At 45.4% G+C, this 19,074-nt stretch overlaps 4 protein-coding genes across 4 annotated transcripts; 1 reads left to right on the top strand and 3 right to left on the bottom strand.

Annotated features, from left to right (window-relative positions):
* Nucleotides 1-553: 553 nt before the first annotated feature.
* Nucleotides 554-9,009, bottom strand: gtf2e1 (general transcription factor IIE, polypeptide 1, alpha). The gene is made up of 6 exons (XM_037489460.2): nucleotides 8,815-9,009; nucleotides 8,253-8,548; nucleotides 7,757-7,914; nucleotides 2,055-2,250; nucleotides 1,623-1,861; nucleotides 554-1,311 (listed from the first exon to the last, which is right to left on the bottom strand). The coding sequence occupies exons 2-6, from the start codon at nucleotides 8,540-8,542 to the stop codon at nucleotides 866-868; spliced, it is 1,329 nt and encodes a 442-aa protein (XP_037345357.2). The 5' UTR covers nucleotides 8,543-8,548; nucleotides 8,815-9,009; the 3' UTR covers nucleotides 554-865.
* An 87-nt stretch (nucleotides 9,010-9,096) lies between these two features.
* rabl3 (RAB, member of RAS oncogene family-like 3) lies at nucleotides 9,097-12,303 on the top strand. Its single transcript, XM_037488298.2, has 8 exons — nucleotides 9,097-9,238; nucleotides 9,615-9,706; nucleotides 9,959-10,088; nucleotides 10,173-10,287; nucleotides 10,420-10,570; nucleotides 11,603-11,674; nucleotides 11,755-11,793; nucleotides 11,882-12,303. The coding sequence occupies exons 1-8, from the start codon at nucleotides 9,193-9,195 to the stop codon at nucleotides 11,936-11,938; spliced, it is 702 nt and encodes a 233-aa protein (XP_037344195.1). The 5' UTR covers nucleotides 9,097-9,192; the 3' UTR covers nucleotides 11,939-12,303.
* Nucleotides 12,304-12,360: 57 nt separating this feature from the next.
* On the bottom strand, nucleotides 12,361-14,586 carry LOC119228558 (granzyme B(G,H)-like). Its single transcript, XM_037488296.2, has 5 exons — nucleotides 13,786-14,586; nucleotides 13,459-13,606; nucleotides 13,139-13,280; nucleotides 12,640-12,897; nucleotides 12,361-12,510 (listed from the first exon to the last, which is right to left on the bottom strand). Exons 1-5 carry the CDS (start codon nucleotides 13,832-13,834, stop codon nucleotides 12,361-12,363), a joined length of 747 nt encoding a protein of 248 aa, XP_037344193.2. The 5' UTR covers nucleotides 13,835-14,586.
* A 1,083-nt stretch (nucleotides 14,587-15,669) lies between these two features.
* On the bottom strand, nucleotides 15,670-18,840 carry LOC119228556 (UDP-glucuronosyltransferase-like). Its single transcript, XM_037488294.2, has 5 exons — nucleotides 17,902-18,840; nucleotides 16,993-17,124; nucleotides 16,809-16,896; nucleotides 16,474-16,693; nucleotides 15,670-16,075 (listed from the first exon to the last, which is right to left on the bottom strand). The coding sequence occupies exons 1-5, from the start codon at nucleotides 18,832-18,834 to the stop codon at nucleotides 15,793-15,795; spliced, it is 1,656 nt and encodes a 551-aa protein (XP_037344191.2). The 5' UTR covers nucleotides 18,835-18,840; the 3' UTR covers nucleotides 15,670-15,792.
* Nucleotides 18,841-19,074: the final 234 nt, after the last annotated feature.

The following is a 19,074-nucleotide window of genomic DNA, read 5'->3' as shown; positions in this document are numbered from 1 at the left end:
TTCTGCAGAGCTCGATATTTTCACACAAATCTGATGGACCCATAAATGTTTCTTTGTTTTTCTGTAATAACACAGGATCTGGTGTATCTATCGCCATGTGGTTCTGTGGTCACGTATGAATGGTATTTTATGCAAAATAGTGGTATCTGGAACTTCAGAATAAACACCTATCGCTGATCACCAGATGTTGGCTGAGCAACCTTACCTGCAGGTAAGTTCCAATTGTTGTCTAGTAGCTTCAAGGTAAGCCGACCAACGTCAAGCACATCGATGTTTGTGTTCTACAAAACAACCTGCTCGTCAAATTGCAAACACGGTTTTGAGTGTCCCGATTTGTAACTGCCCAAAGGAAAGCCATGACTCACAAATAAATGAAAAGGAAAGAGTCAACTAGCCGGTGTTCCTGTGTAATTCATCTTTAGCTTCTGGATATGTGTGTATATATACATATAAATACATACATACATACATACATACATATATAAAAAAAGCAACACAGAAAATCTGAAATGGGAAGCATATCTGATGATTGAGAGAAGCACGAATGGACACGTTTAAAACACGACGGTTTTTATTTGAGATTCAGATTAACAAAAAAAAAAAAGGAATTGGCACTCAAAACTGCTGGCTAGTTTCCTTCTGGGCCGATGACAAAAAAAATACTGAGGACAGAATACTACAGGCGCAATCACCTATGCAACACTGTCAAGCCATGTCTTTTCTATCAGAGGAGCATGACGCTGACTGTAAATACTTCTTGAGCAGCATCTTGGGGGGGGGGGGGGTATGTCATCACTGGTCGTGAGCATCAAAGTGTGTGAGTGTGTGTGTGTGTGTGTGTGTGTGTGTGTATGCGGGTGTGTGCTCAGAAGTACATGTCCTGGAAGAGGTTTTGTCCCATTTCAATGTAGGCCTCCTTCTCCTGTGCAGACATTTGCGCCACCAGCTCCGGCCTCTGGCTCACCTCGCGGTAGGAGAACTGCCGGCCGCCCACCATCACCATCGGCTCATCCCCCACCTCCTCAAACTCGTCATCGTCATCTTCCTCCTCCACCCGGTGCTGAGCAGCTGCGGCGGCGGGGACGGCGGGAGAGTCGTCGTCCGACTCGCTGGTGTCGCTCTCGGAGTCGCTGGCGTTGGCTTTGGAGGAGGTGAGCTTCCTGACCGCGGCGCTGGCTCCGCCTCCGCCCGGCGCCGCCACGGCTCTCTTCTCGTGAATGAGCAGGGCGCGCATCACCTCCTCGTTCTCATCCGCCTGACCCACTCCATGACCTGCTGTTGCGTCCTGGGCCACAGGTGTGACGTCTCCACCTGGCAGAACAAAACAATGACTTATTCAAAGTGGAAATATATTCAATTCCGACATAACATTTGTGTTACTTCTTGCAAAACTACAAACATTGCCGAGTAATTCTAAATTGTGTGTTAAGACGCGAGGCTCCTGTTGCTAATTGCAGCCCAGTATCTGAACGTTTCCTGTTTCCAGGTTTCAGGAGAAAACGAGATCGTCACAGAACGATCCACAGTGACACAAAACAAAACAGTTTGCCTTCGGAATAATGTGAAATGTAGGAATTGGCAGGTTAGTGCTTGGTGGGTGTTTGGTAAGAAAGGAAACTCACCGCTCTTGATGGCGTCGGGCTCGCTGTAGGCGCCCTGCACCGTGCTCTCGGTCAACCACACCGGCCTCTCCTTCGGGGCCTTGCCTTCCATGGCCTGCCTCTGCTGTTCTTCCTGCTCCTCCATGCTGATGACCACATTCTGGGTGTACATGTCAGCGTAAGACGAGCCTTTGGTGGACCAGGCCTCGCGGTGCGGCCCAGTCAGGTTCTGTCCGGCCGCGGCGGCGGCTCGATCGCGGCTGCAGGAAAAGATTCAGCAAGTATTCTTTAAACTGCAAACTCCAAACTAATAAAGTAAGATATCTGTTATTCCAGTGTAAAGGTTGCTCTATTGAGAACACCATTGAAATGATGGTGAGCATGCCGACTCCTGAGGTCTGGCTGACTGAGGGGAACCCGTATCGGTCAGTAGTGAGCGGCGCCTGAGCTGACCTCTGTTTGAGGGCAGGGATCTCAGCCGGCTCGGGCTCCAGCAGATCCTGAGACAAGTTGACATCTTCGGTCTCACGCAGCAGCGCGTAGATGGGCTCGATCTGCTCGTTGAAGCGCGCCACAAGCGTCCTGCCGTCGGGACAGACAGACGCGTCCTCCTCCACCTCGGTCTGGCAGAAGGTGCAGCGAAATGTACCTGTGGAGACGGTGCGGCGTTTAAAACAAAAGCCACAGCCTATAAAACAACTTGACAAAACAGAACTCTGCCCCATTGAGCTCAGCTGAGAATGTGCTGTGTTTTCCAGAGGGAAGGGCATGTTGATTGGGAAACATTGCAGCATTACACACATCCCCAGTGTGGACCCACGATTCGGGTGGAATTAGTAAAGAAACATGTGTGGTCTAAAGAGAGAGAGAAGGTTGAGAGCAGAAGGGTTTCCAGCTCGACTCTGTGGGTCACCACGACCTTGTGAGGTAGACCTGAGTGTTGCTTTGTATCAGCATCTTTCTCAGGGCTCCAAACGTTTCAGAACGAGTGAGAGATGCTGACAGCCTCAAGCAGTACTATTAAGTTGGGAATTAGAACTTATAACAGACTGTAACTTACAATGGCAATTCAAATGTATCATCCATAGTGGTGGTTTCTGGGTAATCATTCCCTCAAATGAGTGTTGCATTTTGAGGGAACTCAGTCCTGAAAATATGAATATGCCCAAAATGCTTGTTTTTCTTTTACTGAAATATCAAGCATCACTTCAGCATTCTGTTTGAAGAGCAGATGATATTCACAATTTTTCACATCAGGCAACTAGCAGCATTGTTACTTAGAACCAGTTTCCATTCCATTAGAGTTTTGCTGTGGTCCGTTCTGGCCATCGCGACGGCATTTCAGAATGTGGGGTGCTGGGCCGAGATCCTCCTGGTGGCACAGAGGCAACAGAGTGGCACCGTGTGGCTCGCAGTGAGTGGCATTGCCAGTAATTCAGTGGCAAGTCCGGCGCGAGCGGGATATAAAATTACTTTAGTTAAAATACAGTAGCTTCCACTGGGTAAAGTGACATCGGACAGTGGATATTGTTGGGTATTAGCAGTGCGCTGATATTTCTGCTTTCTTGTGGAACCACACTGTGAAGGGGTTCACTCTCAGTCTTTGCTGAATCTCACAAAAATGATGGCGTAGTCGTAGGGATTGTAAGTTGGTGCATTTTTATTCCTCTTCGTGGAAAGTGCCAACCAGTGAACACAACATTACAGGCTAAGGAAACTCGGTCAAAATACAAACAAACAAAAGAAATAAATCAAAGTCACCATCTCGCTCTCTCAATGGCCTTTTCACATAACCCACCACAGCCACCTTTCAACACAAAAAAAACCCCACTGACTCTCCTGCCATGAGGAAGTCCCCTTAAAAACCCTAAGCCCCTCCCATCAGGCTAATTGACAACCTCTGGCAGTGATTGCAGGCAATCACTATACCTGCTGGTCATGTTCTAAACTGTTTGGTGGTGTGTGTGTGTGTGCGCATATGCAGCCAGTGACGGCCGCTCCGTCACACCATCCCTCTCCTCCCGGAGGTTGGCGATGTACGGCAACCGTGATAGGTAGTCTGCCGCCAAGTTGTTTCTACCCGATCGGTGTCGGATGACAAACTTGAAGGGTTGCAGAGATAGATACCACCGGGTGAGACGGCTGTTGTGGTCCTTCATGGAGTTTATCCAGGTTAGAGCCCGGTGGTCTGTTTCAAGGTCAAACTCTCTGCCCAATAGGTAGTACCGCAGACTCTCCAGAGCCCATTTGATGGCCAGACCTTCCTTTTCTACTACTGAGTACCTGGTCTCCCGGCCGAGCAACTTGCGGCTTATGTACAGAACCGGTTGCTCCTCCCCTTGGTCTCCCTGTGTGAGGACTGCACCAAGGCCTACCGCTGATGCATCCACCTGCACCAGGAAACGTTTGCTGAAGTCCGGACTCTTAAGCACTGGTGGGGAACATAGCACAGCCTTTAACCTTCTGAAGGCCTCCTCACATTCTTCCGTCCAGACGATAGGATTTCTCTGCTCCTTCTTTGTCAGTGCCGTAAGTGGGGCAGCGATGGTGGCAAACTGTGGCACAAACCGCCGATACCACCCAGCCAATCCAAGGAATGCTCGTACCTCCTTCTTGGTTCGAGGTTTAGGGCAGCTAAGGATAGCCTCTACCTTGTCTACCTGTGGCCTCACCTCTCCTCTTCCTAGCTGGTAGCCTAGGTACCGTGTCTCCTGTCTGGCCCACTCACACTTGGCAACATTTAGCGTTAGTCCTGCATCCTTGATCTTTCCCAAGACTTCCCTAAGGTGTTTGATGTGTTCCTCCCAGGTGCTGCTGAAAATTACCACGTCGTCCAGGTAAGATGCACTACAGTCTTCGCAGCCTAGGAGGACCTTATCCATAAGTCTTTGGAAGGTGGCTGGAGCACCATGCAGTCCAAATGGCATCACGGTAAAGTGAAACAGTCCAGCCGGTGTGCGGAATGCTGTGTAGGGTCTGCTTGCGGGCTCCAGAGGCACTTGCCAGTATCCTTTGCTGTATAGGCTTCCAATGCCCTCCCAGAAAGCAGTGGAATAAGTCTGCATGCCCACTCAGCCGCTGGCCATCTCCATGTCTTGGCTATGCGTTCAAAGCGTAACAAATAGTTCTCAATATCCTCGCCCATTTGATATGGGGGAATTTTAGGCTCTGAATAGGGCCTCCAGTCCTGTCTTGGTGGATCAGGCCTGCCCTCTGAGCCTGAATTAGGTGGCGATGGCAATGCTGACCGGTCCCTGCCATGGCGATGAGTGGTCGGCGTAGGCAGGTACATTCTGGGACTGCTTGCTGTCATCGTGCTTGGGGATGTCGCTGGAAGTTGCGGGTTTAGCAGGGGTTGAGCTGCTGGCTGCAGAGACACCCGGAGGCTACGTAGTTCCTCCAAGAGGCCCTCTTCTCTTCCCTGCTGTGCCGTCAGAAAGTCCTTCATTATGGACACCAGGTCTCCCCCTGAGCCGCTGGATGAGCCAGGTCTGGGCCGCTGTCGTTCCTCTTCCTCCGCTGAGGAAGACGTTGAATTTGCGGTCTCCCATGCAGCCTGTTTGTCTGCTTCTGACGCCAACTCTTCCTCTTCCCGAAATGCCACTGGCTGAGAGCGCAGACCAGCTCTGCGTGGTCTGGGAAGTCGACCTGCCCTTCTCCGACTAGCCATCCCACTTCTGACACCATATGTGAAGGGGTTCACTCTCAGTCTTTGCTGAATCTCACAAAAATGATGGCGTAGTCGTAGGGATTGTAAGTTGGTGCATTTTTATTCCTCTTCGTGGAAAGTGCCAACCAGTGAACACAACATTACAGGCTAAGGAAACTCGGTCAAAATACAAACAAACAAAAGAAATAAATCAAAGTCACCATCTCGCTCTCTCAATGGCCTTTTCACATAACCCACCACAGCCACCTTTCAACACAAAAAAAACCCCACTGACCCTCCTGCCATGAGGAAGTCCCCTTAAAAACCCTAAGCCCCTCCCATCAGGCTAATTGACAACCTCTGGCAGTGATTGCAGGCAATCACTATACCTGCTGGTCATGTTCTAAACTGTTTGGTGGTGTGTGTGTGTGTGTGTGTGTGCGCATATGCAGCCAGTGAGGGCCGCTCCGTCACACACACAAACTGATAATTACTGTAAATTCACACAATCAATAAAGAAGATTGGAAAAACATTTGCTCGTTTCTGATTGATGAACCGCTGTGGTCACACAACGAGCTACACTTACAGTCCTATAGCCGTCAACCCCTCGTTAGATTTATCTTTCTTGTATTAAGGGTTCAGATAACTTATGTTTTTAAATACATGTATACTGCCACCTGGTGGTATAAGTGCTGTTTTGGTGCTTGGAATTGGTTAAATTACGTTTTGTCTTCCCAAAAGTAATGCAAATATTAATTAAATAGTAGATAAATGTCTAATAAATGTATAAAAACACAGTTTGTAATGACATTTATCACAGTTGAAGTGTTGCCCGTAACTGTCATTTCTAACAAATGTTAGATAAAAGTGGGGAAATAACACACTAAAGATCAAGCTTCATGTGTAGAAAGGATTCATTAACATCAAAAGTGTTATTTTTCAAACCATATATTTACTAATTATAAAAACGAAAGATGGAGACCATTCGTTATTTACATAATGGGCATGTGTCACAATGACAAATTACCATTACAACAACACATGTAGTGTATATACACAAACAAAACAGAAACAACTATTCATGGATTTAGTTTAGTTTCACTTGTCCAAACACAAGAGGCACAGACTGTGACTTCAAAATGTTACAAAATCAGCATTTTGCACAAATAATGTGATATTACAAAACAAATGTTTTTGTAGATAACCTTAACCATCTTCAAACGGATCACTGGTTTCATATTCATATTAACCGCAACCCCGGCTCGCCGCTCCCACCCCCCACCCCCACACACACACACGGAACCCGCCGACCCCTCCACAACTCCGCCGACCCGCGGAACCTCCACACGGACCCCGCACACATGAGATCGAAGTGGACCACATCGGATTCAAAGCTCTAAGAAAACGAGGCCTCACTTGTCTCAAATAAAAAGAAATAATATGTAACGTATTAACTTCGGCTGACCTGGCGTACACACAACGGCCGTTTTCTAGGAAAACTTGGCTCCGCCCACTCAGCGTGCCGTTGTGATGCTCGCGCCGGACTTGCCACTGAATTACTGGCAATTGCCACTCAGTTGCCTTTTTGCCACTGACGTGCCACGAGGTGCCACTCAGTTGCCATTGCTGGTCAGTGCCACAAGGAGGATCTCGCTGTAATTGACCTCCGCTGGTTGAACTTGTCTGCTTGCCGCAGTTAAGAACAAGCGGACTCGAGGACTTGGTGAGAGGGAATGACACTTTCTACCAGAATGCGTGGCAAAGGCCTCCTCTTCAGCCAGGTGGCACACCCTATTTGTTGCCTAGCAACGGCGTCTGTTGACTGGTCGTCAACATTTGGATTGGCAGATAATGAGAGCACAAAATGCTGCTTATGAATGAGCACAGCGTAGTATGGAGAACAGATTTTATCAATAGTACAATATTCACCTGGAGCATTACTTAAATACATATTTTTTGTATTTTTAGTAAACCACAAGCAAATATTTAAAAACCTAAATACCATTGGGCAACTTGCAGATAATGAAATGCAATGTTAATCCAAACAATATATGGACGAGATTACTAATCAGTGATCAGATGACATAGATATACTGAATCAAAGATTTTAATTATGTTGTTTACTATAATACTCAGTTCACTTTTTTGGTTGGAATTAGAAGAGACCAATGACACTTTGCAAATTAAATCTAAACTAATCTTTTGTTGAACTAGGATTTATTTTGGAAGCTAAAACCTGCTATTTGATCTTGTGCAGTCTCTTCACCGGTCACATACCTCCCTTCGGTCAACTGCTGTCAGTGCTGACAGAATATTTCTGTGTTCTTTGAAACTTATCTGATCTTTCTAGCACGTACAATTGTACAATCTGGGCGCGCTCATGGGAGAGTAGTCATTGTCTTCTCTAGAGACAGCCACATTGTCAAGTAGCACTAAAGTTAAACAGTGTTTTCTTTTTACTGAATAGCCTCATAATAATAATAATAAGGATAATTAGACGTTTACCTGTCATTGGGTCAAACAGCTGATTGGCCTCTAGATCTGTGAAGGTGGAGAAGCAGCAGGGGCACCGGAAGGAAGCCCGGTTGGTGGAGTCTCGCTCATCCGTCTCAATGCGCCTCCGCATGTGATCCAATTTATACTTCACCACGTTGACCAACACCCTAAAAAGCACAGCATGAACATTTTATTGGACCAAAAGAAACACAATTGCACATAATCCGATTTGCGATCTTCCCAACCGTCAGAGAAACCATGATGTTATCTCCGTTTTGGAAAAAGATATTAATCTGTAGGTGAGGTCAACTTTTGAGGGGCCCCTCTCTGCAGTGAATCAAATCAAAGTTTTAACACCCTCTCATAAAAGCTGCCATGTGGATCCAAGTGTGTGGAATTAGAAATGTGTGATGGCTGGATTTCTGATGCCATCTCTTATTCCTACAGATTACGTTAAATACATGAAATGATGTCCGCTACAAACCAACGAGATTAAAACAAACACCTGTAGTTGATGAAGTAGTAGTTGTGCCGTGTTGTCTTGCCATCGGGGGCCGTTTCCACCCGCATGCGACACTTGACAAACTTGTCTGCCTTGAGGGTGTTGAGCACTGAGCGCAGTTGTTTACGGTCGAACTTGAGCAGCTCCAGCATGTCCTCCTCACGCACACACGGGTTGCGAATGAGAACGTCCAGGGCCAACGCATGCTCCACTCCGAAGAAGCCCCTCACGACCTGCTTGGCCAGCCGCTTCAGTGCTGCAGGGACCTCGGTCAGTACCTCTGGTTCTATCATCTTCCGCTGTGGAGAGAGATGAGTGACTTATTTTAACGTTAGAAAGTTCAAATAAAAGACAAGCAACAGCAGCTAAAGCAAAATTAGCAGTGACGAAAGCTACCGGTGACGATGGAACAATTGCAGTTAACGTTAAATTCAATTTGGATGTACGGTAAGCACTTTACGCTATCTTTAAAATGATCCGACTAGCTTGCCGATAATGCTTCATGCTAACTAACGTTACATTTAGTTAACACCTTAGCTAACACCAACACTGCCCAATAACTTACTCTCTAACGGTATATTCCACCACGCCAAAGTCACCGCTTCATTAAGTCATTGCGGCGTTTGTTTCTAACAAACACAGCGCGAAAGAAACATTCGTAGGTATGAGTTTTTAAACTGCTAGGTTAGCTTTTTATATATATATACATATATCTATGGATTAGCTCGCATGCTTCATCGTTCATTTGAGAAGTCAACCCCGGAAGTAATACCCAAACCACAACAAAAGTTTACCAGTAGAGCTCAATAGCCAATGGGAGAATGAGATTGTTGATGGACAGACATTTTTGACCAATGGCTGTGCTTCTTTCCTAGTTTATCGGGAACCTATCAGATTCGGTGTTTCCACTATTATCTTCCGGGACGCCGCTGTCGTGAAAAAAATGGCTTCTCTTGACAGGGTAAAGGTGTTAGTTTTAGGAGATTCCGGTGAGTTTAATACCATTTTAGAATTAATTTTAGAATCGTTATTTGTCGATATATACGCTTGTTATAGGTAGACATCCCTTTGGTTGCAACCCTTGGAAAATTGAACAAGACCTCGAGCTCTTGTCAAAGTCCGCAATAATTTGTCACTTTAAACTTGCATACGCAGATCTGTTCTCGTGGCTGTCGCCGAATTGTGACATCCAAGTGTTTCACTGAACTGCTTTTATAATTGCTGCATGCGCCATCCATAACTTGCGTTAAGTAAACCATGTCTTCATTGTGCTGTTATCAACAGTAGTAACTGTATACCAAGCCAAAATGACCATATGTATACACGCAAGTCATCCACCTCCTGTATCTTACGTATATTTTTCAGGGGTGGGCAAGTCTTCTTTGGTCCATCTGCTGTGTCAGAATCAGGTGTTGGGAAATCCATCGTGGACCGTTGGCTGCTCTGTGGATGTCCGGGTAAGCAGCTCAACATGCTGAACATGTTTGAACCATCCGAAAAAATGACTATGCCAGGTATTTCCTCCACGGACTGGAAAATACATTATTCATTTTGTTCAAACAAATTATAATAGGATTCGCATTTACAGTTACTTTCCTCATCTGATGATTCAAAATAGCAGATGGAAATGAATAGAGAACTCACACGTCACAGATGCTTAACTGCGATGGAAACATATTCTAAGAATCCCAATAACTATTTAACTCCAGGTCCAAGACTATAAGGAGGGAACCCCGGAGGAGAAGACCTACTACATTGAACTCTGGGATGTTGGAGGATCTCTTGGCAGCGCCAGCAGTATCAAAAGCACCAGAGCTGTCTTTTACAATTCAGTTAATGGTAAATAGGAGTGTATATGATTATTTAAGGAAATCTGGCATCATTAAGGTTGCTAACACTTGTGTCATGTGCTTCTCTTTTCAGGAATTATGCTGGTACACGATTTAACAAACAAGAAATCGTCTCAGAATCTCTACCGCTGGTCTCTAGAGGCTTTAAGCAAGGATTCTTCTCCAACAGGAGTTATCGTCTCAAATGGGTGAGTTAGACGTGTGGTAGTTTGTTTACACGCACACACACACACACACACACACAGCTGCTAAAGCTCTTCCGTGATGAGGGGGCATGTTGCGTGTGGAGGTGTTGGGTCATCTTCTTTTCTCCCCCACAGGGACTATGACCGAGAGCAGTTTGCTGAGAACTCGGTGCCTTTGTTGCTGATTGGCACCAAGTTTGACCAGATCGCAGAGACCAAACGCAGTGAAGTTCTCACACGGACGGCCTTCCTGTCTGAGGACTTCAACGCGGAGGAGATAAATCTCGTAGGTGAACTTCTTAATTCCACAAGCTGTCGTCTTAAGCCCGTTTTATATCCAATCCGTAACATTACTGGCTTCCTCTATGTGTGGAAATATCCTCTTTCTGAGAATTCAAACACAAGTCACTGTCACAGAAGAACATTGTTTGACTATAACAAGACCACTATAAACACAGCTACAATGCTTCAGTGGTATTGTGGCATCTGATACACAAAGGAGAACCCACAGCTCTGCTGGATAAATGAAAGCAGACGAATGCACTGACTGCATCAGTGATGGAGAACCTTTTGCTTATGTTCTGTTGCTTAATAGGTGATCGTTACCATCGTGACACTTGTCCCTGATCCTTACTACCGCATGGCTTAGTTGTCAAATTGTTGGTATGTTTTTTTAACCGGAGAGGGGGATTATGTAAAAAGGAAGCTGACATGTGAGAAATGGCTGTCACAAAGTATGAGTTTAGTGGTGGCGGGATAAACAGATAAATTGAGAAACCAGAGGACTTGCATGCTGGTGTATCTCATTGAATGTCTGAAGACACAGAGACACTCTGCAGTTAATTGTGTAAATGATTGGAGTCCCACCAGCATATTGTGATTTTTCTGAATCTTTTGTTTTTATTCAGCAATGCCTCCTTTCAAGTTTTCAAGTGTTAAAGTCACTGAAGCACATGTCAAGTGTGGCGCTACAGTAGTCATGTATGGTGTAACGTTTCCTCCTCGTTAAAGCTTCAAGGTTAGGAGACACACAGAGTTATTTGAATAGTCATAATCTCTGTGTATAATATGTCACAAAGAAGGAAATGAGAGATACCCATTGTAACATTATAGCCCCTTTTATTAATAATTCTGAAAATCTCTGACTTTGCAGACTGTGTCAACACCTTTTATCAGGAATGTTTATTTTAAATGCAGCAGAGCAATGTGGAAAACGCTACATTCACGATCTCATTCTATGCAAACCGTTTCAACACTGCAGCAAAGAAAGAACATTTATTTTTCGGTTTGATGACTGAGGTGCTGTTTGGTTTCCCAGGACTGCACCAACCCGAGGTACCTTGCTGCAGGCACATCCAATGCAGTGAAGCTCAGCAGGTTCTTTGACAAGGTGAGAAACCCAGCGTGCTGGTTATATATATTTATAATATATATTCAGCCTCTCAATCTCAACCTAAACGTCCTTCGCAGGTAATCGAGAAGAGATATTTCACAAGAGACCCGAGTCCGGTGAGTCTTTCCTCTGTTTTGCTGATAGGAATTCAAAGGAAACTCTTCTTTTTTTAAAACCCACACAATTCTTTCACTTTCTCTGCAGATGATTGGTTTCGCCGACAGGAAGCGGTTCAACTTCAAAAGTTTGCACTATGACTGAGAACAGCTGTGGTCTGTGGTGCGTTTCGGCCGTAATGCCTCTGAACAACAACAACAACAGCAAACCATCACGTCTCCTCCATCTTCTAATGTTATATCCCAGATAATGATTTATTAATATTATGAATATTTAATAGAATGATATAAGTACTTTTGTACATAGTTTCGAACGTTCCAAAGCAATTTAGCAAAAGGCAGTTAAGCACAGAAATGAAGAAACTCTCTGTATAGTGAAATGATTTAAAAGGTAATGGGCACATGCTGTGAGTGTATGTTTTTAATTATATATATTTCTTTCATACTGTCTGTTGCTTTTCTCTTTACATGACAAACATTCAGTTGCACCACCTTCATGATTTATTTTTTTTATTTTTTATTTTTTTCAAAACCAACACAAAGTGAGGAAAGGACAACATTCCCCAATCATTTCATCACCTTCTTAATCCAGGGCAGAAAGGTACTGACTTTGGTGAAGACGTGTGGATATTTGGGATCACTGCAATCAGCTCCCAGGGTATAAGCTGTCAGACCCTGCAGCCCCGTGTTGCAGATAAGTGGCCCCCCAGAGTCGCCCTGAGGAAAAAGGTCGATCAAACATTATGCAGACAAAACAAGATTGTACTTGTTTTTGAATAAAAATATATGGTTAACCTATAATTTCATCTTTATAATGGTTAGTTGCTTAATTTACTGTTGCATTACCTGGCAAACCCCTCCATTCTTTTTGTCAAATGTGGTGCAGATCATGTTCTGAGGATTGAAGTATTCTGCCCATTTATGTTTGCACTCGAAGCTGAATTGCATCACTTCCGTGGCGTCTTTTAGCACATTTGAGGACGGCGTTTCGGCGGTTTGGCCCCAGCCGGCAGCGACGCATTTGATGTTGGCGGGGACTTTTCCACTTTTCTTAGGAAGCTTGATGGTCTTCACCGAGCGCGTCAGCGTGGCATTGTTTTTTAACTGAAAGAGAACCTTGTGTTTCATGAAACAGTTCCACCACCTGTCAAACAATTTGATTTTGTTCATGTCCCTTTTTTTTTTTTTTTCTTTCCAAATGAGCAGCTCAGCGGTAACGTGTGAAACCACGTTGCAAAAGTGAAACTGGGACAATGGCATCGAATACATTGCACGCATTACTTTATAGAGACTCTGTTTTCCACACACGGGTTTTGATATTAACGTTTACACAGTTCTGGTTTACCTCAAGCAACATGATATCATAGTCGTATTGTTTATCGGTGAATTCTGGGTGCGGGTGGTACTTCGCTACTCGGATCTTTTGCTGACTTTTCTCTTCCTTGCTGATGTCATGTGCTCCAAGCACCACCGTCAACGGCTCATTTCTGTTACAATTCACATGAACAGATGTGGTTTTATTAAACAACGACACAGGTAGCACATTGACTTAGAAAAAGGAATTATGATAAAAAAGCAAATGTCGTTTTGCTCAAACGCAGGCTGTGACAAACACGTGTGTGACACCGACAATAATCTTTATTTCTTTTTTGATGAGGAACTCACTGTTTGCAGTGTGCTGCTGTTAGAACGAAGTCCTCCCGAATGAGCATTCCGCCACATAAATGTTTGCCCCGTAATTGGAGTGATGCCATGTAGGGCCTAGAATGAGGCCTTGCGACCTTCCCACCCACAATGCCACTCTCAGTGGCCCCTTACAGGGGGGGAGAAGGTGAATTAATACACAAATTACAAAGAAAACATCGTTTTTTATGATCACAGAATCCTTTCCAACCATTTAAATAGCTTCTGAAGATCATCTAATGAGTCCTAATAAACTGCTATCATTATATAGTCATATCTCGGCAATGAATACATTTAGTTTCATCTTACCGGTGAGGGAGAGCAGCTGGAACAGGATCACGCAGTACATGTGGAACATGGTCGTTGTCCGGAGTTAGAAGATGATCAGCGTTCACTCCGCTCCACCATTTATAGTCGACCCTCTTAACTGCCACAAAGGAAATGTTGTGGGAGTTTGAAGGAAACTGATACGTGTGTGGGGGGGGGGCAGGTGTCATTGTTGCACAAAAGAGTTCACACCTTTCTCTCTGCAGGATGAGACCACTCAGCTGCAAGCCACTTGCTTGAGTTGGCCCTCATTCATTGGTGCTAATCGATAAATAATCTAATTGTGGAGCACTTAGCTGAATTAAACTCTGCATGAGTCCCTGTGCCTCTACAATAGAATAGTGTATTTTGAAAAGAGGCTCCTGTCCACTGGCACCATTTATATTTCAGAATCAGAAAGGTTCATTTTTACTGCGGGCCACAACCAAAGTTTGGCCTCGACTGCTTCTTGCAGAGGAAGTCACACCTCACACTCTGAACTTCACACACACATAATGCTCTCAGTTCCATCACATTTGCTCAGTCAAAATCCTTTTCATGGTGGTTGAAAAAAAAAAAACACCTGCGTGTTAGCATTATTTTCACAGAGCTCACTGATTTGAATCTTAAGTAGACGGATTTAAAATTCACAAATGTGTTTGTGTGCACTGACCACTAGATGGAGCTGTAGGCATTTCGTCTGGACAAAACACTCAGAAGACAATTAGCTTCCAGGTCCTCTTAGACCACACTCACCTTCCTCTTAGACCACACTCACCTTCCTCTGAGACCACACTGGCACCGACGCATGTGGATTATGAGGACTGGCGTTCCCAACCAATCCACTAAACTGTCTCCCTGGTGTGACGGCTTGACAAGCAAAGTGCTTTTTTGGGGAAGTTGAAGACATTTTCATTTGAATTCAAGTGAGGAGCAGCTAGAAAATGTTTTAAGTTACACAAAGCAAAGGGAGGTTCACCTGCTCTGTGTTCTGCATCCACCCTCAGGCCAAAGTTCATCCTTCATGTGTGGTATCGTTACTGCCTTTGCTCCGATTGAGCCGTGAATGTCAACGCTGAATTCATTTTATCAGCCGGTCCAGCCCAACAGTTTTGACGAGTATTTTGAACAGTGTCGATCATGACATGGAGAGCAGATCAATGGTCAACATGACCCAACGTCTCTCCAGCTTAGAATCTACTCTCTGCAAAAGTGTCTTGAAAGTGTTCTACAGCTGCAGTATATCCACACCTGCCTCAAAAAGGTGGCGGAAGTGTAGACGTAAGGCATTTCTCAAAATGTACTTTAAAAGTACAGAACGATGAACAGCTCATAGATGATGTACCGAGTTTTTGTTGGAAGCAAAGTAAAAAGAAGCCTGTGAAGGTGTCAAATTGAACTCTTTGTGAATCACAGTCAGTCGTGTGTGGATCTAAAGGCCTCTGAGGGCCCTCTGGTGCATTCCGCAACCGTTTGGTTAAACAAGTGGAGAAAGCAGATCTAAAATGAGGGATTCATTCAATATTGTAGTAACTGGTGCAAGTTAAAACGAAAAAGAACCAAACAAAACATTGATGTACAGTTAGCCAACCAGTGTAGTGTCAACAGTCCTCTGTATCGGATCAACTGTGGAGGTCCATATGCTACGTTAGCGTGTCGTTAGCTTGCTAATTCAGCAAAACAATATCAGTGACTGTTTCAGCTATATTTCATTACATTTTCCCACTTAATCAATAACCAAAATGAACAATTTCCCCCACAATCCCAGCATTGGATTGTCCAACTCGTAGAGAAACTCAAATGTGACAAATGTGTCTTTTTTTATTAAATTCTATTCATATTCCCCAATATCACAACCATTTAGTTTTGTTTTCTTTCAAAAATGGATTTTTAAACACGATTCCAGATAAAAATCAAGACAAAATGTACACCACGCACACACGTGCACACACATACCCTCGTTCACAAATTCAATTCATTACTAAATGACCGTCTGTTGCCGTAGAAACGCTACGCTTGCTTCCTCTTTGGCGTCCCTCTCCTGAAACAGCGGCGTGTGCAGAACAAGCAGCCTCTGAGCGTGAGCCCCAGGGCGCTGAGGAGGAGGACGGCAAAGAAGACAAAGACGTCCAGGCTGTGGTACTGAAACCAGTTCAAGTCATGTGCCGCTACCCTTAAATGTGCAGCTCCTTTGTGTCTCATGACGAACTCGGTCCAGAAGACGGCCAGGTCCAAAGGCTCAACGGGGCGGTCCAAGTGTATCTCGGACAGCGTCACTATCTTCTCTTTGTAACTGGGGGAGGAGAAGTGATATTCAGAAGAAACAACGTTAACGGGACGACCTCCACTATTTCCAGAAACAGGGCCTGCAGGTCACATGGGGCACATGTGGTGTCTTTGTTTTGTTAGCAGCTCGAGTTTGGACGTTCAAGCAAAACATCAACGTGGTCACTGTGGAGGAGTGAAGTCTACAGAACACACAATGTGCTGTAAAACCTCAAAGGTACCTTTTAAGATTGCGTAAGAAACTGAGGGAAATGTCAACCCAGCACTCCCTGCCTTCACAGTCCAGATAAGAAGAACAAGGCTAAATGTGAAATAACATGGGTGTGGGAGGAGCCGGAGTTTCAAAACTAGGAAAACAGAATGAAAGTTAGAGACACAGATGTGACTGTGTGCACTCAGTCTTACCTTTTGTCATTGATGATTTTCTTAAGTGCCTCCAGGAGAGTTTCAGTCGTCATGTCATAAATGGAGAGTTTCTCCGCAACACCACGGGACACCAGGTGATGCACGTTGTCCCCCTGGTCCCCAAACAGCGGGAACATGAGCATGGGCACGGCATTGCAGATACCCTCGTAGATCCCATGGGTGCCGCCGTGAGTTATGAAGGCTTTGGCCTTGGGATGGGCTGAGGAGCACACAGGTAGATTCAGGTCCAGTCCAAAATGCCAGAAATGTTCTATAATACTAATGACTGGAACTGCATGAGAGCCTGTTTTATCACATGTCCCAATCCAACGCACCCAGGAGATCATTCTGAGGTAACCACTTCATAAGTTTCACATTCTCGGGTACATCGTCAGTGAAGTTTCCAGTGTATCTCCAAACAACCTGAAACAGAGTGTGAGGAAGCAGTGATGAAACAACTCCTCCGTAAACTCAGGGTCGGTTTTTTTCACATTGAATCGCAGTAAAATGCCGTGTTACCCTTTGAGGAATTTGCCGAAAGGCGTCAAAGAACTGTTTGGCTTTATTATCGGGCATGTCGGACACCATGGAGCCCAGGGTGAAGACGATGAAGCCGTCGTCCCCAGAGCCCTCCACAAACTCCTCCAAGTCCTGCAGGGGTGGGGGGGGGGGGGGGGAAGACGACAACGTGTTAGATAATGGCCACATCTGCCGTGTGTGTACTGCATTTAGTGTGGTTGATGGATATGGTTCTTTGTGAATTAAATGTCTAAAGCATTATTTGGTCAAAATGCATCATTTTTAACGGCACGTTGGTGAATTTGTGTATTTTCATGTTCAGTTCCTGAAAACATTTTCAAAAACCTGCAGATTTTTTTCCCCAATTCCAGCCGGGACGTGGTCCTCATATATGAAATGAATCCAGTGTTTCCTCTACCATTGTTTAGGGTGGAGAATTGTCGGAACTGTGTTGGGGGGTAGGCGGGGGGGGCATGGCGATGTAGGGGAAACTCCCACCCAGCAAACGAGTCGTTTTATTTGAGTATAAATGCATTTAAGCAATCGTTTAAAAACACGCAGGGTGTTTTCTCCCAGCGTTTGGCCGATGGTAGACACGCCATCCCGTGTGGAAGACCAATCAGAGTGGAATCTTAATTACATGCCCCCTTTAACACAACAAGGCCCCTCCCTCTTTTTATTATCTCAGCTGGCCAGAGTCCATGCTTTCTCGTTGTCAATCATGATAAATGGCCCAAAGAATGCTTACAAGGTTTTCAGCGCCTCGTAGCACTAATGAATGTTTGGTGTTTTTTTTTCTTCTTATTGCTTTTGCCCGACTCAACAAAGAGCTACTTGCCTTAAGTGAATCCAGATGTGATGCATGCTTGTTTTATCTGGCATTCATTCATTCATTCATTCAATACTCACCGCTGGAAGAGGAGCTTTCTTTGCACAATTGATCCCTCCAATAAAGACCATGTTTGGCAAAAGAGGTTTGGGCCATTCAAAAGTAAAGTCATATCTGAGGAGCCAGATCGCTCCATTACCAAGCAGGCCCTTGTAGGTCATGTCGTTTCCTAGGTACCTGCTGACCAGATCCTCAAAGTGGTAGTAGATTACTCTACACAAATATGACTCGAAAATGGACATGAACATATTTTTGACCCTCTGTGGGAAGTTCATGACGTCTGTATTGCCAGAGAAGGCCACAGGAACGTAGGAGGCGGGAGCCGGGCAGTGGTTAGCCCTTGAATCCAGCTCACACGGAAGACCCCGCAAGAAATAAACAGCTGGAATGGAGAAGACGTGAGACAGGATGGAGCCGCAGGGCAGGAAGGGGTCCGTGAGCACCAGATCGAAGCCCTCGCTCTGCAGTTTGCTCATGAGAGGCTGGTTGTTCAGCAGACTCTCGCAGGCTTTCACCTGCATCGACGTGAAGTCGACCAGACGCTGAATGTTAACGAACATGTCCGTGATGGCCGGCGGCTTGAGGAAAACTCCATCCTTCAGCTGGCTGAACTTTCCGTCCAGTTGGGCTTTGGTGAAGGGCACCTGGTACATCTCAGTCCTGTAGCTCCCTGAGCCATGGATCAACAGGCTGGTTTCAGGCACCAGCACGACCGCCTCGTGGCCCCTGCTGCTGAGCTCCTTCACCAGTATCTTCATGCTGAGCCAGTGGCTCCCATCCACAGGCACAACCAGTACTTTCCCCCCCTGAACGGGTCCCGAACCGAGGCAGCACAGCCAGGCCACCAGGCCCAGTGCAGGAAACCACACCTCGCCGCTCATTGCCTCCGTTCTGCTGTGCGAGCTTGCTCGCTGTGAGAGGCAGTGAATGCTGCTGGTAGGAGGTATAACCATATATGTGGGGGGGTGTGTGTGTGCGTGTGTGCGTGTGCTGTAGTACTGCAGGAAGTTGCGTAAGCGCAGGAAGACAGAGTGATTCCCAGGGGAATGGGTCCAATGGGGTTTGTTTTTGGATAATCATTCACTTGTGTGACATTGCTTTTTTTCTTTTGACCTCATGTCTCTCTTTTCATGCTATGCTCATTTACATTCGACATAGTTGAGATTACATGGCGTGACATTCCAAAACATTCC

This window comes from Pungitius pungitius, chromosome 10 (genome assembly GCF_949316345.1).
Source record: "Pungitius pungitius chromosome 10, fPunPun2.1, whole genome shotgun sequence".
Lineage (NCBI taxonomy): Eukaryota > Metazoa > Chordata > Actinopteri > Perciformes > Gasterosteidae > Pungitius > Pungitius pungitius.
Note: the sequence above shows the minus strand (reverse complement) of the source record. Positions and strands in the feature narration are given on the sequence as shown.

Bases quoted from the DNA above. Each gene is read 5' to 3' on its own strand.
- gtf2e1 (XM_037489460.2), bottom strand. From the start codon at position 8,542: ATGATAGAACCAGAGGTACTGACCGAGGTCCCTGCAGCACTGAAGCGG. The intron at 7,915-8,252 runs GTGTTTGTTTTA...TGTGCTTTTTAG, and splicing joins TACTACTTCATCAACTACAG to GGTGTTGGTCAACGTGGTGA. The intron at 2,251-7,756 runs GTAAACGTCTAA...CCGTCTCCACAG, and splicing joins GCTGTTTGACCCAATGACAG to GTACATTTCGCTGCACCTTC.
- rabl3 (XM_037488298.2), top strand. From the start codon at position 9,193: ATGGCTTCTCTTGACAGGGTAAAGGTGTTAGTTTTAGGAGATTCCG. The intron at 9,707-9,958 runs GTAAGCAGCTCA...ATTTAACTCCAG, and splicing joins GCTGCTCTGTGGATGTCCGG to GTCCAAGACTATAAGGAGGG. The intron at 11,794-11,881 runs GTGAGTCTTTCC...CTTTCTCTGCAG, and splicing joins TCACAAGAGACCCGAGTCCG to ATGATTGGTTTCGCCGACAG.
- LOC119228556 (XM_037488294.2), bottom strand. From the start codon at position 18,834: ATGGTTATACCTCCTACCAGCAGCATTCACTGCCTCTCACAGCGAGCA. The intron at 17,125-17,901 runs GTGAGTATTGAA...CCACCCCTGCAG, and splicing joins AGAAAGCTCCTCTTCCAGCG to GACTTGGAGGAGTTTGTGGA. The intron at 16,076-16,473 runs GTAAGACTGAGT...CTCCTCCCCCAG, and splicing joins AAAATCATCAATGACAAAAG to TTACAAAGAGAAGATAGTGA.
- LOC119228558 (XM_037488296.2), bottom strand. From the start codon at position 13,834: ATGTTCCACATGTACTGCGTGATCCTGTTCCAGCTGCTCTCCCTCACC. The intron at 13,281-13,458 runs GTGAGTTCCTCA...GAATTGTAACAG, and splicing joins ACAGCAGCACACTGCAAACA to AAATGAGCCGTTGACGGTGG. The intron at 12,511-12,639 runs GTAATGCAACAG...CTTTTTCCTCAG, and splicing joins AGAATGGAGGGGTTTGCCAG to GGCGACTCTGGGGGGCCACT.